At 44.7% G+C, this 14,095-nt stretch overlaps 1 protein-coding gene across 1 annotated transcript in view; it reads left to right on the forward strand.

Annotated features, from left to right (window-relative positions):
* The window catches only part of LOC142803019 (monocarboxylate transporter 9-like), a 60,090-nt gene that overhangs the window by 20,685 nt on the left and 25,310 nt on the right, over window positions 1-14,095 (forward strand). The window contains exon 4 of the mRNA XM_075888118.1: window positions 677-825. Coding sequence (XP_075744233.1) covers window positions 677-825 — 149 coding nt within the window. The remainder of the gene's footprint in view (window positions 1-676; window positions 826-14,095) is intronic.

The following is a 14,095-nucleotide window of genomic DNA, read 5'->3' on the forward strand; positions in this document are numbered from 1 at the left end:
GAGACACCGGTATATCAGTCAGCGTTTGAAGGTTCAAGTACACCCGAATTTCAAACTGGTCAATTACCTCGTTGAAATACGCACATATTCACACAATAATAAGCGTAATGTTCGTAAGCAGAACGCTCGAGACAGAAGCCATAAATAGGACGACGACAATACTAAACCACCTCACAACTTATTGAATCAAGAGTGTAGGTTTGCGTTACTTTGATTTGTCATTGTTTCGCTAAACTTGTCACGTACAACTGGAGAACAACTAAGCACTTTGAAGTGCTGGTCTCGTATGCACTCCATAATCATTAAAGCTCTGGGGCTGCGCGAACTTTTTAAGATGTCCTTATCATGAAGCTGCAGTTGTTATAGCCCCGAAAAACAGTGCATTATACGATAAAAATCATGTTGTCAGGTTGCTTGCTGCAAAATGGTAACCTCGTAGTAACATAGCTTGCTTAACTTAAGTTATCGCAAAGCTCTGACACAGGTGTAGTGCCTTTCAATATTTCGCAATTACTGACGGCGATGCAGAGCTCTTCTGCTATAATCTGCTTCTTCTTGGTGCTATGAAGTGGGCGAACTGTACATCAAGCCTTGATGGACGTATGAAAGCAAGTATTTTAGTTTTTTTCATGCTTTAAATACTTATTCCTTATAATAACGACATTTCTAATCGCAGGGTTTTTTCGGGACAATTACGGCAGCTACAATGGCGTGTTTCGCTTCTACGGTGGCATGCTTATCATGTCCTTCTTGTTCTCCCTGGGCCTTTGGATCACCGACCGTCCCAAGGAGCGAAGAGCTGCCAAAGCCATACAGGGCCCTTTCGTATCTACTCCCCAGCCGACGAAAATGGTCAAGGAGGAGCACACGTACACATAAAAAGTAACGTGCAGAGAAATATAATTAAAGTATTGCCACGAGGAAGAGCAAAATGCAAGTCGCGCAATACAATACAATTGTGTGGCTGTTCGTAGCCGCTCAATATTATGTTACAGTGCGCTGTAACACATTGCGTGATCCAGCATCCACTGCCAATATATATTAAAGGATGGTTTACTGTACACGCGAATAACTATTCATAAAGTAACCATTCTAAGGAGTAGATGATGCACATTTCCCTGCGGAACTGTGAAAAGCCAGTTCTGGGCAATTTCCGCAGAGGGTAGTTTACGAAAGGTAATGAGGTGCCAGCGTTACAGCGAAATTGACGAAGGCATCCGCAATAGCTTTATTGGTAGTAAATTCTTGTTATTGCGATGACCTTGTTGCAGTGTTTGGGCACAGGACAAACTTATCTCTAGATGGTTGATCTATGACCAGAAAACTTACCAGGAGGCTGACAGATTGCAGCATAAAAGATGTTGCATTTATTGTGGACATGGCAAGGGAGTTCACTGAAAGTCTTGCAAATGGCGGAAGAAATTACGCAACTGTGTATCGCATACATTAAGTTTCATCTCTAAAGTACAAGCTATTTGTATAACCTTGCCTAAAAACGGGCTCAGTTTGTGCCAAATGAAAAAACAAAAACAAAATACAGACGGTGCTCAAGCGCACCGCTAGCATTGCTCGCTTCTTCCAGACGATTAGCAGACGACAGTGCGCGGAACAATACAATTACATGTGCTGACCCTTTTGATTGGTCTAGATGAATTGCAACTGCCACAGCGTTCTACGGAACTCATGAAACAGAGGATTGGACTGATGCTTTTATTTCGGTTTTCGCGTCCCACCTTCAGCGTCCATAAACTTCCTTCTCAAGTGGTACTTGTTGCAAATAAAGATCGTTTCACGTTCAATAAAATTCAAACGTTTTAATGTATGTTTGCATCCTTTTCAAATTGTATTATGTTGTCCCCAATGTCCATCTCCGCCTACAAAATGCGTTGGCCGGTGTAGGTGATGAATGAATGTAAAAAAATAATAATGAAGTAATAATTAAAGACGAGCTCAAGTTAAAAACGAGTGATGCATGTCCGCTGCTACCTACTCACTTCTATGCATGAAATCGATTCCCACGTATGTAATGCAAAATTGCGTTAGTGACATTTCACGCACAACTTCCCATCAAAGGTTTATCTTTACGCAAAAATTGTGTTGCAACTTGGGCATACGAAGTAAGAAAGGCATTTACAGTGTTGAAGAACTATTTTACAAAGCCTACTATAATAATGTTTTAATTTCCGAGGCTCTCGCAATAATTTATAGAAAAATGAGCCGCAACAGAATACAAGCTCTTCGTGCCACTTGCATCTATACCATCATGGTGCTAGCCAAGGTTTTGACGTCAGACGAGACTAATCCCAGCCGTCAAGTTAATTGCAATGCGAAAGCGCGACGCGCCTTTAGTAGTCATGATATCTGCTCTTCGTGTCATGTGCGTGGTGCTCTGTCACTTCGACATCGAGGGCGGTGGTCGCAACACGAGCACTTGCGTCTACGAAGCAGTCTACGTCGCGATAACGTCATTCATCAGTCACCTACATGCGTGAGTTCCGTTATTACGCCTGCGGAGAACTCTATAAACTTCCAACTATTCGCCGAATTTCGCGAAGCAGATTAAAAAAAATTGCAGCATATCCACGGGGTGGATGATGGAGAGTGGGGCGAAGCACCCGTCCGTGTATTCGTTCTTGCTTCCGTCTGTCCGCACGTCCATCCATGCGTCCGTCCATGCGCTCGTCCATGCATCCGCCCTGCGTCCGCCCATGCGTCCATCCATTCGTGCAGCCATCCGTGCGTCCGTCCATGCATCTGTCTGTGTGTCCATTCGTCCATCTAGTCAACACTGCAAGTACAACAATCTCGCATCTTTTCATTATATATTCCGCATATAGAAGCACCGCCATCCAGCAGACATTACAAGGACTAAAGGAGAGGTGGCACACGCACACTTTCTTACGGCTGGCGCTTCGTGTCTACTTGCCACCTCTAACCACCTCGAGTTCATGGTATATACTAGTTCACTGTATTCATGGCACTGCGGCCCAACGCTCGCTAAATCTTTCTGAAACAAAGGAGGTTACGTCCAGCAAGTATAACGTAGCGACCTTTTCTTGTCAGATACTGCTTAATGTACATGCCGATGGCTGCTAATGGGGAATGAGAAACAAGAATTTGGCTTTTAGTTAACGCAAACGCTGAGACATTTTTATTGTTCAACAACGCACAGGAGAAATCTCCCACCGGCACCCCCTCGGAGGTCAAGCGTAAGACTTGTTACGTACTACGAGGGATGAACGGGTGCCGCTTGAAGGAGCTTCGCCCCTAAAAGAACTCTCTTATTTATCATAATACCCTAGTACTAAGGGTCTTCCATAGTAGCGCATTCAAATCTCATAGGCACACTTGGTAAGTGGCACGTTGGTTGCCCCTTCTCCCTGCCTTATCCAAAATCTTTGGTTATTTACGGGGAATTCCCTTCGTCACCACTGTGAAAAATATTGCTCAGTTTGTCACTGCATGTTACATGGGTGTTGGTTCGTAATGCCACCGACTTTTTACAGCCGTCGAGCTGACCAGCATTATCCCGGCTGCGGCGGCTGCATTTCCGATGGAGGCGGAAATGTTGTAAGCCCGTGTACTCAGATTTGGGTGCACGTTAAAGAACCCCAGGTGGTCGAAATTTCCGGAGCCCTCCACTACGGCGTCTCTCATAATCATCAGTGGTTTTGGGACGTTAAACCCCACATATCAATCAATCAGCTGACCAGCATTCAATACTTGCCACTAGCATTCTGCACACTAATGTACTTGCTTTACAGTGCATGCAGTTCACTACATTCTCAGAGCGCTTACGGGGTAAGAATACGTTTTATATAAGCGCTCCCGCAATATTTCTGTCTTTTTTTAAATTTTTGCACAACATATTTCTTTACAAAAAAGTCTTCATTACGGCCCGAGCTATACTTGAAAGTGGCTAACGTGGTTGCTTGGGCGAGTTGGTATGACATGATTCACAAAAAAAAATAGCGCCAATAACGAGGGGCAAGAAAAGAAGTAGACAGACAGCGCTACAACGGTGCCACTGTCTGTCTCCTTCTTTTCTTGTCTTTCGTTATTGGAGCTGTTTTTTATGTCAACCAAGCTATACGCTGTACACTTATATCACTGTTCTCTGAAAAATTAGGAGTTTTGCTGTGAACAACGAAGCAGTGAACGCCACACCAGCAAATTCAAATGGTATGCAAACTATGGCTGGGAGCTCGTACCTTGATAGTTCGTTCTGTCATAACTGAACAAAAGACTGACGTAAGCAAATGCGGCCGCTATGTAATGCCTAGCGACCTTTTTGCTGTCTACAGCTTCAACTCAAATTGAGCGGTGTGAATACAGCACGCACAAGCTGTCGAGCTGTTGGCTAATCCCTGTCATTATTGGGCTTGCGTAACCGCATGTGACCGCTTTGGACCGATCCAAGTACTCAGCTTCTGCCGGAGCTAGACTTTTTTGAAAAATGTTGATAGGAAAGCGTTAAAATTTAGTAAAACTGTGTTTAACAAGGACCGACATTGTTGTTGACAATGTCGCAATTTTCTCTGTGGTAGCTGCAGCAGGATCATTAAAGTACGCAAAATATTAGTATGTCTTGGGCCATCCACGAAAATCCGCCGAAAGTGTGGGCGTGGAAAAGTAACTACACTCATCAGTGCCTTTTGCAGAGCCAAAATACACTCAGACCCATGAAATTTTCGCGCCGCTGAGTGATCAGAACCAATCCGGACTGCGAGAGTGCTGTCTATGCACTACACGAGCGTCATATACGCAAAAAGACGCTGAAAGTTCTGCAGCTGGATTACAACATCTGCCATGCTGACAAACAGCCAAGTGTAAAGTGAAAAAGCACCTGCTGTGTCTTCGACCGTGGCCTCAGTGACTCGTTTCGTCTGTGCTTTTGCAAGAGCTGGTCGCGGAGGCGCCGCTCAAGCTGTGGTGCTGTGGCGGATGACGTGCAGTACTGAGGACGACGTCCCTCCATTCGGTTAGCACCTGAAAACGTTCTGCGGCTTGCACCACGTGGTCGTTTTCGACAACAAATGCCTTTTGCGTCACTTTTGGGAGCTATTCAATCGGTTTTCCAGCTCAATCAGAATCCAACTCCGAATACCCACAAGAAAATGAAGTGTTTCCGCTTCCGTTTTCAGTGAAATTAGACTCAATTGCAGCAGCTATGTTGAAGATTCTGATCACTAGCTATAGGGCACAGCAGGTGTTCATTAAATGAAATTTCTACCCATTTATTGTCATGCTCCTTATTTGAATATGAATCGGCAGGGACCCACCAGGACATTCTGGAAGAATTACAATGTTGCACTACAAGCCGCGTATGGCTTCGCAGAGCATTCATCCCAGAAAGCCGCTAATCACAAGAATAAGTATCTGCAATGGTAGGGTGACTGGCGGCAGGTGTAGTTTTTTTTCATCAATGGCAGTAGTTCGGCCGTTCACTAAGTGACGGATAGGGCAGTAAATTACGCCATGCTGCCTCGCGGTTCTCACTAATTTGACAATACTGTTTCTACTAGCTAGATAGGCTAGCAGCAACATGCTGCCGGCACCACTGCAATTATTTTTCGAAAGTGACTGACCCAACCACTCCACCGAAAACGTCGTGAATGACAGTAATGAACGGGTCACGTGACCACGAACTAGTGAATCTTATTGAGGAGCATGCACACACTGCCCATCGAGCGGACGCCCGCTACTCTGGCGCCATCTGCTTTAGTGATTGATTGATATGTGGGGTTTAACGTCCCAAAACCACTATATGATTATGAGAGACGCCGTAGTGGAGGGCTCCGGAAATTTAGACCACCTGGGGTTCTTTGACGTGCACCCAAATTTGAGCACACGGGCCTACAACATTTCCGCCTCCATCGGAAATGCAGCCGCCGCAGCCGGGATTCGAACCCGCGCCCTGCGGATCAGCAGCCGAGTGCCTTAGCCACTAGACCACCGCGGCGGGGCCATCTGCTTTAGTGCGCAACATTTCGCCATACCGTTCTGCCCCCTTTTCTCTTCGCGCCTCTTCCACCTTGCAGCCTTTTACCGCGAAAGCTAATACAAAGTCACTAGAACAGCTAATTTTGGCCGCGTATTTGTCAGCCTTGGTCACGGTCAGTATCAGTAACCGCCGTCACGCGCAATGAGAAAATAAAATCCAGGCCTGTGTGGGGTTTTCAACTTGACCACTCTGTGGAGCCGTTGATTATTCTTCCACAATACCCCACCGGCGTTTCGCTCAAATTCTCTATGCAGTCGTCAGATTGGGCGAAAAATTAATCGAACACGTGTAGTATAACGTCGTACATGACTAAAGTAACATAAGGTGTCACACAGCACATAGGCAATGAGTGGATTGCTTGAAGCTGCCCGCCCTAATTACAAAGGACTAACTCACAATTTTCGATCATCATAAGCCAAAGAATCAGCCAAGTTACCGTATTGCCTTCCAGATATTTGGCATGGTATCTCGCTTCTTCGTGGTACACGCACCACAGTTACAGCTTTCGCTGTGACTGTGTAACGTGTGCTGCGGAGGCCTGGCACTTTCGTTTTTCACGCGTGATTATCATATTGGCTCCGTGGTTTAAAGCTGGTCAACCACTACAAATGTCACACATGCTAGTGCGCCGGTTCACTTAAGTCCACGTAATGGTTACGTAGCCACTTCAGAAATGTTTCATGCACTAAGTGTTTGAAGTATGCACTAGGAATAGGATGTCTCTATCACTCTGAACTCCTAAAAACGAAGCTTTCGGGTCCTTTATTTTTTTTTATTGCCGGGCTTCACGAAGACTCCACTGACATCATTTTCGTCATGTGTGTAATTCTAGTAAAAAGTACACAGACAGATGGCATGGAAAAGCAGCAGAAAACGTTATGTCAGTTTGTATGACCCGGCAGTCGAACCCACGACGTATCGCTCTGCCACGATGGGATTTAGGCGTTTTAACCGGACTGCGCCACAGACGTTTATGCATGAGCCTATACAAATATGCCTTGTATCTTTCACATCTCCCTTTGACAGTGATGTTCGCTGGCGTGGTGCGGTATCGTCGTATTGGACAGGTGAAATGGAGTACTCTTTTCGTCGTTGTATTGGGGAGGTGAAGTGAAGTACTGAAGAAGTGTAGGACACTTTGTTGCTGGTGAGCGCACACCTCGACGTTAGTTTCCTCAAATAACAAGGCTTACTTTGGCGCATGTCTAATACTCGTGATTATCTTCCTGTCGATGTCCTTATCGCAGGTGATTCACCTTACGCTGTGACCAGCTATAGGCTACATGATAAGACAGATGCTTGGGCTAGGTGATTGTGAATCAACAAATTTGCACAGAGCAAGACTACGAGTAGTTACGACGTAGCTACAGAAATAGAGACAAGGGCAGAAAGAGCAATGAAAGAGCGCTCTTTCTGTCCTTGTCTCTTCTTGTGTAGCTACGTCATATCTACTCGTTGTCTTGCGCTGTGCAAATAGGTATATGCTACAACTTGAGTTACCACAAAGGTTTAATCTTGATCATCAACTTCAGTCATCGCGATAAACTTGCGCTACCAGACATGAACTTGGGTGTGTATGAATACATTACCTTGCCTATGTTTAAATAATTGCGGTACTTTTTTCGTCGGCTAAAAGTGCTCACAATATTCCTGTTTCATACCCTAAAACATTCGTATAAAAATGCTTTGGAATCAATAAGCTGTTTCCAGAATGTATATTAGCTTGCTTATGTTTAAGTAATAAGAATACTTTTTTGTCACCAAGAAGTGCTCACAATTTCCCTCTTGCAAATGTTAAAATATTCCTTTAGAAACGCTGTGGAATTATTGGGATTATTTGAAAATTTATATTATGTTTCCCATGTTTTAATAGTTGCGGTATTTTTTGTCGACTAGAAGGGCTCATAATATTCCTTTTCAAAGCTTAAAATATTCGTATCAAAAGTTGTAGAATGATTGGCCTGTGGTGAAAATTGTATTGTATTCGTATTTGATTAGGTTCAATAATTCGCTATTCACACACCTTTAAAATAGAGTGAACAAAAAAATGTAGACATCATAGGTCGGCCAAAACTGAGGAGCTTAGTCCGACTCAATCACGAAATATATTTTGCGCTTTGTGCTTGCTCTCAATCGGACTCACCGAAACGTTCCTCTAGTATTTTCACTCGGACTAGCATTCACTAAAACATTTCTCAACTGGACTTACTCGCACTCAATGTCACAAAACTGCCTCTCACTGAAATCACCCTTACTTGGGCTCGCGGTTCCACTTTAGTCTCAGTAGGTCCAAGGGACACGACTCATGAGTCCGTTAGCCGCGAGTTAGGCTTTTCGGCCATGGTGTGAATGCTTTTCATCAACAATATCATATGCCATAAGCTCGCTTTGGTGCCTTTTGACACAGCATCTTCGAATACGAGTTATAAGTGGTTGCAATATCGTAAAGATGTCTTGCTTGAAAAGATGGCTCACACGAGATAAATTTATCAAGAGTGCAAAGCTTTTGATTGCTTCAAGCATCAAGCTTCTGGTTGTTTTCATTGATAGTTTATACGTTAAATTTTCTTGTTTTGCCTAAACGCAGGCATTATTTGTTTTAGAGGTTATTTTTGTGCATTAATGGTAAAGGTAATGTCCTCAAAATACCACCCAGCAAGTTTGATTTTTTATGTTAAAAATTACTTTTGTGAGTAATCAAAATATGTCACAGACAATCAATCGATAAAATTATCAAGTGTTGACGTACCTACCAATTGCCTGAGCCCGCCTCTGGTGTCTCTGTCTATAGACGAGCACGCCTATCTCGCACCCAGGCGCCTTCGGTGATATAGTCTCACTCCCAGACACACCAAAATTTATTTCGAACGGCCGAGGAGTGCCTCACCAGCATCGCAAGCAGTAGCTCTTGAACTTTAAAACTAAAAAAGTACCGGTTCGGTGCTTTTACCTTTCAGCGATTCCCATTCTCGACAAAAAGCTCTGAGCTTCTACGCCAGTGGATAAATGTCATCAACAGGACAGGCTTGATTGATATGTAGGGTTTAGCTTTCCTAAATCACCATATGATTATGAGAGATGCCGTAGTAGATGCCTCCGGCAATTTCGATTACGTGGGGTTCTTTCACGTGCACTGAAATCTGAGCACATGGGCCTACAGCAGTTTCACCTCCATGTAAAATGCAGCCGCCACAGCAGGAAGTCGATCCGGTGGTTTGAACAGTAAGTACATATGCACAAATAAGTACGTTTACTGCGTTTATTCAAGTGCAACGCCAACTACCGCGCTTACAAGAAGTCGTCTTGGCACCACTGCGCCGTTGTCGCATACGAAAACAGCCAGCGCAAGAGTAAGCTTGCTCAGCACTCTCTGTGAAAATCAGGATACGAAGTGGCATTCATGCCGGTGCGGGGTTTTCTGATTGCACAGATTTTCTTCCCAACAAAAAGCGCCGAGCTCTGCCCCCAGTCGATATAATCGCGATCGGCATGAAACACTACGAGCCCGGTACATGTGCACGGGTAAGTATATTTATTGTGTATATTCAAGTGTCACGCAAACTGTTTCGCTTTACAGCAGTGATTTGCATGCAGTATGGCTTCAGTAGGCGGCACCAGATCATTGCTGCACTATTTTGCAGATCGCATGCCAACGATAGGAGATATTACGACTCACGTTCGGATGGACGCGCCGCGCACGTTTAGTACAGCTGTAACAGCGTATCATGGCAATGCAAACAGACGCTAACGACGCGGAAAGCATGGCTTTCGACTCTGTCGAAGAATGAGATGCCTGGACTCTCACTAGGCCAATCTGTGCTTTCGGCTGGCGTCACCGTAGCATTCTGAAATCTTGTTCTGGCTGGCACTTTCGCACCACCTGTGTTTTCCAATACCCGGCAGGACTGCTAATTGAAAAACATATTCGGTGCATGAACTCAAGTTGTAGCGAGATTTTAGCGGTAGTTTGACCCGGCTTACAGAAAAAAAATGGCAGCATATCCACGGAGAGTGGGGCGAAGCATGCGTCCGTTTATTTGATCTTGCTTCCGTCCGTCCATGCGTCCATCTGTGCAATCGTTCGTGCGTCCATTCGTCCGTTCGTGCGTGCTTCTGTTCGTGCATCCGCACGTCCATCTGTGCGTCCGTCCGTGCGTTCGTCCATGCATTCGCCCCTGCGTCCGTCCATGCGTCCATCTGTCGGTGCATTCATCCGCGAGTCCGTCCATGCATCTGTCTGTGTGTCCGTTCAACCATCTATTCAACACTCCAAGTACCACCATCTCGCATCTTTTCAGCATATATTCCCGATACAGAAGCACCATCCCGCGGACATTCCAAGGACTAAACGAGAGGTGGCACACGCACACTTTTTTACGGCTTGCGCTTCGTGTCTACTTCCTACCTTTAACCACCTTGACTTCAAGGTATATACTAGTTCACTGTATTCATGACACTGCTGCCCAATTCTCGCTAAACCTTTCTAAAACCAAGGAGGTTACGCCTGGCGAGTACAACGTAGCAACCCTTTCTTGTCAGATAGTGCTCAATGTACATGCCAATGGCTGCTATAGGGGAATGAGAGACGGGAGAATTCGGCTTTTAGTTGACGCGCACGCTACAATTTTTTTTGTTCAACAACACACAGGAGAAATCTCCCACCGACACCACCTTGCTAGTCAAAATGTAAGACTGGTTACACACTACGACTACGACTACGGCTACGACTACGAGGGATGAACGGGTGCCGCTATAAGGAGCTTTGCCCCTAAAATTCTGCCTTGTCTCACTCAACGCACACCGCAGTTCGATTGAGTCGAAAGCAACGCCTTCTGCTGTTCGCGTTGCTTTCGATTGTGATTGTACGTACCTGACGAAGTTGCTTCGCAGTATTGAATACACGTGCTGTAGACATTTCGGACTGTCGAGAAAAGTCTCCTTAGCGTTGCACATGAAATCAGCACAAACTTGCAGAAGAAAGAGGAACAGTGCAAAACATGCTAACGACTGTACTCGGGTTGTACAGAGAGAGAATAAAGTTTGTGGGACAGTACATGGTTTTATTTTGGGTGGAGACCTCTTGTAGAGCCCCACTGGCCGCGGCGGCTTGCCGGGCCTGGTTTAGGGTCACCAGTTGGCTTCCCAGTGCCAGCTCGGAAGGTCGTGCCTCCCAAGACCGCGTTGTGAGTGTTTCGCGTGAGTGCGCCAGCCTGACACAGTGTGGGCTGGTCGCTTTGCACATCGGTGATTGATGTGTTGAAGTGTGGCTGTGTGGATGGTTACACCAGGGTCATATCCATGTTGCGTGTAGCTGAGGAAAAATTGCGTGTAGTCTTGATATGTGTAGGTATGTGTTACTTTGAAGGCAGCGCCAGTCCCTGGCATGTTGGCTGCTCAAGATGGGGTGCGCAGGGGCGTGCTCCCGTCCTTTAAGGCGTTGGTTTTCCAAAATCTGCCTACTTCTTATGTATTGTTCCTCGTGGGGGCTCGAGAGGTGCCCTGAAGAAGGCCCTGCGTCTCGGCCAGTAAGCGAGTTGTAAGTTTTGAGTTTGATGTGCGGAGCGTCTGCTCGCGTGGCAGTGCATAGTGCTTTGCTGCACTAGCAACAGATGGCGCGACGAAATTTTCGATATGGCAGCACGCACTGAGCTCGCTTTGTGCAAGTGTATACTGAGAGCTCACTATACCAGAAAACCTCTGCTCCGGTGTTTGTCGGCAATAGTTATTTTGCGTAATGCATGATGCTTCTGACAATGCTTCATAATACATGTCAATGTCCTATGTGCATCCTTCCAATCCTTCCACGACTATTTTAAATGTTTTGAGAACCACTGTATACCGAGCCTCAGGGACAGGTTTGAAGAGGTTTCAGAAGACGCTGTTCGTAATAAAATCACCTTAATATTTTGAGACACCACCTCTGAGTACGATGTGTATATACCCTTTTAATTCATACAATTTCATAACAAAGCCCTCAGTATTTCATTGCAGCATAAATAATTCCTAAATTCGCAAATCTTTTGAAATAATTCGATGATGCCAAGGTTTAAACTCATAATCAAGTTTCAATGAAATTTAAAATATCCTGAAGACATTATTGTTCTCCTTTGCGTAAATAGTATGAAATATCAGAATATAAAAACCGGGTGTAAATCTGGCATGTTCGTTGCGATAAGTAGAAGTGTGTATCTGAAAAAGAAGTGATCAATAAACACGGAAAGCACGTTGGAATGAAACAACAATACATAACAACCTAGTAAACAAATATTGGCGTCAGTTACTAAAACCAACACCTTACTTGCACTTTCCGCAAAATTCGAGCTGTAAAAAACCAAACACAAGCAATAAAATGCAACTAAGAACAGACCAAAATAGATCAGACCGATCTGGCGCCTGGGAGAGAAACGACGCTCAGTAAAAAAGAAATATTTAATTTCCCTAATTTTTGTCAAGAAAAACAAGTGTCGAGAAGAATAAAAGATCAAAAACACTCGTAAAGGCAGAAGAAAGCGAAACGACACGTGAGACAAAACCACCTAAAAAGTCGACCTCAGCGTCCGTTAGTGTAGCTGAAGGCGCGCTTACACATTGATCGGCAGCTTTTTCAATAAAAAACTATTCAACAAGCTCGTGTTTAGTCCTATCTTTGGTTCTTTTCAGAGCTTCGGTGGCGTTGAAAGTCGGCGTGCAGCCGCAGCGCTTGCAGTGTTTGAGGAGGAAGCCACCAGCGATATTACGTACAATCAGGTTGTCCTCCTTTTCGCGTTCATTAAAACATCCGCCCGTTTGCCCAAAATTGATTGCCACGACTAGTCGGCACGCGTCACCCCAGTGCTCCACTCGGCACATAAACAGGCTCTTAGAGTGTGTAGCAGATGTGGTTTATGGCGTTTTCTTTCTTGAGCTATGGCCGCTATTGCGCGCGCTAGCCTCCGCAATGGTCAGCAGTAAGTTGGCTCGGAGCTCTCCCACCAGATTTCGGTAATAGATAGAAACGGCCCTCCATGCGCAGGCCATAAAGCAAGCCAACACATGCCTCCAGACCGGCCATGGTACCTACAATATGGCGGCTGGGTGAAAGTACACTAAATAGCATTGGCAATGCAGCTGCTCTTCGATTGGCTGCTGCGCGGGCTACGCGAAGTTGCACCGTACGGCGATAGTGATGCACCCGGCAGATACTTATCCATACACCTAGAAGTTTTGTACCCCTTCTATAGATATACAATCTTTTTATTGTGATAGCAATTCTATGGACACTCTAGGCTGGATTTTGCCTCTGGCATCGCCATCACAAACCGTGTATATATATATATATATATATATATATATATATATATATATATATATATATATATATATATATATATATATATATATATATATATATATATATATATATATATATATATATATATATATATATATATATAAAGAGAGGAGAGAGAGAGGGAGTAATAGTTCAATGTGCCAGTTAGTCTTCGTGAAGGTATGGGATATGGCACAGCGGGAGCGTTGTCAACAAGGATAAATATATTTATTTCCCAACAGTTTCGAGAGGGGTCCTCCTTTCATCAGGGGATAAGTTATACTAACAAGAACTTCCAAACTTCGTTGCTGCCGCGTCCCTCTCACCTTGAAAGATGTTTGCGAGAGTGAGAGCGAACTAAAAAAAGACAGAAAGAAAAAAGAGAGAAGAAAAAACGAAAAAGAAAGAAAAGAAAGAAACTAAAAAGTGGAAGAACCACTGTCAACACTGAGAACGAAACCAAATGTCCGTGTACGTCCACATCCGGTTTTTATCACGTGCTGGTCAGTTCTCGACGTGTGTCGGGCCACCCAAGATTGTCGCCGCGGTGGCGGGAGGGGTCCGTGACGGCGTGCGTAAGGAAAGGGTTTCACCTTAATGGATCGGTCGGCTCTTTACCTTTCACCTTCTTCCGTTTCCCTTCTATGGTCATCAAGTGGTAGGCGAACATAAACACTTTGTATGTGCATGTGCAAAAAAGGAAAAAAAGAGAAGAGAGAAAACAAAAAAACAAGAAAGGACAGTGTACACGTACGAGTCAGTCAGAAAAAAACAAGCAAGGT

Source organism: Rhipicephalus microplus, chromosome 3 (assembly GCF_043290135.1).
Source record: "Rhipicephalus microplus isolate Deutch F79 chromosome 3, USDA_Rmic, whole genome shotgun sequence".
In the NCBI taxonomy this organism is placed as follows: domain Eukaryota; kingdom Metazoa; phylum Arthropoda; class Arachnida; order Ixodida; family Ixodidae; genus Rhipicephalus; species Rhipicephalus microplus.